This window comes from Lactuca serriola, chromosome 3 (genome assembly GCF_051521515.1).
Source record: "Lactuca serriola cultivar US96UC23 chromosome 3, Lser_US96UC23_V15, whole genome shotgun sequence".
Lineage (NCBI taxonomy): Eukaryota > Viridiplantae > Streptophyta > Magnoliopsida > Asterales > Asteraceae > Lactuca > Lactuca serriola.
The window spans coordinates 48593917-48597507 of record NC_136410.1 but is presented as its reverse complement, the minus strand read 5'-3'; the positions used below and the strand labels follow the sequence as shown (position 1 = coordinate 48597507).

Below are 3591 nucleotides of genomic sequence, written 5' to 3'. Positions count from 1 at the left end.
GTTGTCTCTATTATCATATGTTGTACACAATGATAAAATTTAAGATAGATAAAAAGATGTCTCTGTTATCGTATTTTGTACATAATGATAATATTTAATATAAACGTTTTAATTTAATATGAAATTATTATTTAATAGATAACAATAACGATTTATTTATTTTTAAAAATTAATTTTTTTTTCTATTTTAATCATATAACTTTATATATGCAAAAACAACTTTAAATTCCAACCTTATCTCTTATAATATAGTTCAACATAATAACAATACTAAAAATCATTTTTTATATTTTTTATAAAATTATTATTTAATTGTTAATAACACTTATTTAGTTATTTTTAATATAAAATATTTTTTTATGATATTGTAGTGGTCTAGTCTAGTCACTAGTAAGTAGTGGATAGACGGCCCATAAGTAACTTTTTCCTAATGAATAAAGAAAAGCCCAAACGGGAAAAGCAGTGTTCGTAAGTTGTAACGCCCAAAAGCCAAAATCCAATTCTTGCAGCTCAGCCGCAGCAGTAGCACCACCGTATCCAACCATCGCCACCGCGAGAGTATCGACACACACACTAGCTGCAATAATTATCGGAGGAAAAAGATAACTAAACCTATCTTTCATATAAACGAAATCCTGAGAAAGGGGCAATGTCTAGTGCTTTTGGGTATCACTATGCTGTCTCGTCCACCAACCGTCATCCATCGCCGCTGACACCAAAGCCAACATCGAAGTCAATACTCAGTAAAATCCCGACCACCAGTACTACAACGGAGTGCCTATCTTCCCAATTGAAATTGACTACCTTCCGCACGCCCTTCTCTCCCTTATTATCAACTTCCTCTCGTCGTTGTCGATTGGTTTCGTCCACCGCAGCAGCAGCAGCGAGGAATAATACAAATCCTAAAGAATCAGAGAAGAAGGAGGAGGATGAGCTGGAGGAAGTCGAGGAGGATTTGCCATGGATACAAGAGAAAGCTCTGGACATTGTCGAGTTTAGTGGCTCAGTAACACAGGCCCTTCCTGGTCCAAGAGTCGGCCAAACTTCCTTTCCATGGATTCTGGCTGTCCCTTTGGCTTATGTTGGAGTCTCCTTTGTTTTTGCGGTTGTTAAGACCATTCGCAAGTTCACTTCACCCAAAGAAGTTCGCCGTAAGCTAGTGAGTCTGGTTTTCTCCTTATCTCCTTTTTTTTCTTGTTTGAGTTTGTGCATCAATTTCACTTTCATTACAGTCTTGCTTTGAATTTGTTGTTTGTTACTTTACTTTGTGTGCATCCGTTTAAGCTGCTTACAACTCCTCAAAAAGTCAAAACGACGAACTTTTTGGACACATGCCTATACAAACAAGATTCAATGATGTTAGTGTTGGATTTGAATCTCCAAAAGTTTGAGAATAAGAGGGTATTTTCATACATGTCTACATATATATGAAATAAGTCTAATACCCAGTCAATTAAGAAAGAACTCATTACTCATCTCAAAATTCATACCTCTAATGTGTAGAGTGAACATACTACACATTTAGTGGTTGTGCGGTTGTGTGCATTTGAAGTGATTATTCTTACTTGAAGAATTGGAATTGGAATTGATTAGTAATTTGATTTAAAGTTTGGAATAGTATAGTAATGTTACATTTTGTCTCCATATATAGTTTTCTGTTGCTACTTCTTTAGTGAGTCTCCAAATTTGGTTATTTTGACCTTAAACAATTTGGAAATTGAGACTGTCACTCATCTTTTGTAGTGATTGTTATTGGGCAATAAAAGGGATCCTCTAAAAAAAGGATGTATTGTGTTACTCAAAATAGAACTGTAGCATTTTTGGGTGGAAAGAGTATGTAGAATGCTTTCCATCTATGTAGAATTGGCAAGACTAAAAAGTATGTGATGAAGATTTATTGCCTTTGACAAGAAACTTGCTAAACATTATTTGATGCTTTTCAGGTCAATAAAAATGCAGATCTATGCAGGTCAGTAGATGAGTTACTTGAGAAAGAAGGTAATGGAGTACAGCAGGAAGCTTTGATGGGACTGATGCAGAAGGTGATAATGATATACATTCAACTTTTGACTTTACAATATGGAAAGCTTTGGTCTTAATTACATTACATGTATCTTTGTTTTCTAAATTCAACCTCTTCTGCTAGTTTATTCATTGATTAAAGTTTTTGTAAAGACAATGAGTTTTTGATATCATTTTATTCTGTATGCAGACAGGCTTCAGCATGGTGGAGATTTTGCGAAAATACATCCGATATGCATTAAATGAAAAGCCTTTCAACCCAAAACTGGTTGCAGCATTGATTCAACTCAGAAAAACAACAATGTTGGATGATTCCCAAGTGGCTGAAATTCTTAATGATATCTCAAGGAGAATTGTTAAAGATAAAGGTACAAAACAGTCATGCTTATGTTTTAAATAAACACAATACTTCTGTGTGGTGCATGTATGCATATAATTAGATGAGGTTTTTGGTTGCTCAAAAATGATTTCTTCCATGTTTCAGGTCCAGTTGTGATGAATACATCGGGATATTCTGAAAAGGGCTTAAGGAGAAAGCTTGCTGTTCAAGCACTTTTTGGAAAGATTTTCTATCTTTCAGAGGTAAAATTAAATTGATATTTTTGAACATACTTCTAGATGTCATTCTCATTAGCGTTGTAGTCCAAAAAATGCATATATTTTTGACCATTAGCAATCTCCAAAAGATACTGAATTGCTGATAGCATTGATTTTGATCCGTTAAAGGGCATTTTAATTGAAGTGATTTTTAGTTCATTATATGTATATATTTCTAAACAGTGTTTATGTTGATTTGTGTTGACTTTCCAACATGCACCACTCCAGCTCCCAGAGTTCTGTGGAAGAGACAGCTCCTTGATAGTGAAAGAAATCTTTGGCGTTGCAGAGTAAGCATCTAATCATTCCTTTTAGAAAGAGTTACTTCTTTAAGAAAAAAAATCTCAAATGGAAAAAATTGTACTTGAAGGCAGTAGAATGTTTTTTTTATTTTTTTGTAAAGTTAAATTGGTTAACAGTAGTTTTGGTTGAAATTTGCAGCGAGGATGCTGAAAAGCTTCGGATGCATACAGTGGCTGAAGCAGGTGATATGGATTCACTTGAAAAGATGGTTGATGCTTCAGATTCAGAGGATTCAGGGTCCGAATCCGGGTCGGCTCCATAGATTTTGTTTTCAGGCTTTTGTAGACTTACCGGGAGAGATAGAAGCCCTTAAGTGAAGACTGCAACATAAGGATTTTGTAGCTGGATTTAAAAGAAAGAAAAATCATTTAATAGTTTTATGAAGACTGCAATTCAATATATATGGTTGATATAGATTATATCTTTTAATAATTTATTAAAGGGATAATGACATAAAAACCCTTAAGTTTGTAAAATTATGTTGGTTTTACCCAAAGTTGTATTTTAGGTCCATTAATGCCTCAAATTTGCAACCTTTTCTTTTCTCTGGTTTATTAAAGCCCTTACGTTTGGCATAAATGTACGGTTTTACCTTTTTTTCTGCTTCATAAAAGCCCTTAAGTTTGGTTTTCTGGTTTATTAAAGCCCTTAAGTTTGGAAGAAATTTTC

The 3591-nt window shown here is 34.1% G+C and overlaps 1 protein-coding gene across 1 annotated transcript; it reads left to right on the top strand.

Moving 5' to 3' along the window:
* The first annotated feature begins 503 nt into the window (after positions 1–503).
* Positions 504–3323, top strand: LOC145092199 (ribosomal RNA small subunit methyltransferase J). Its single transcript, XM_079030117.1, has 6 exons — positions 504–1159; positions 1944–2042; positions 2213–2390; positions 2507–2604; positions 2848–2909; positions 3061–3323. Exons 1-6 carry the CDS (start codon positions 650–652, stop codon positions 3182–3184), a joined length of 1071 nt encoding a protein of 356 aa, XP_078886243.1. The 5' UTR covers positions 504–649; the 3' UTR covers positions 3185–3323.
* The last annotated feature ends 268 nt before the right edge of the window (positions 3324–3591 follow it).

What these genes read in the sequence shown, in the direction of transcription:
- LOC145092199 (XM_079030117.1), top strand. Translation starts at nt 650, where the DNA reads ATGTCTAGTGCTTTTGGGTATCACTATGCTGTCTCGTCCACCAACCGT. An exon ending in AGATTTTCTATCTTTCAGAG is followed by an intron (nt 2,605 to 2,847) that starts GTAAAATTAAAT and finishes GCACCACTCCAG; the next exon opens with CTCCCAGAGTTCTGTGGAAG. An exon ending in GAAATCTTTGGCGTTGCAGA is followed by an intron (nt 2,910 to 3,060) that starts GTAAGCATCTAA and finishes TGAAATTTGCAG; the next exon opens with CGAGGATGCTGAAAAGCTTC.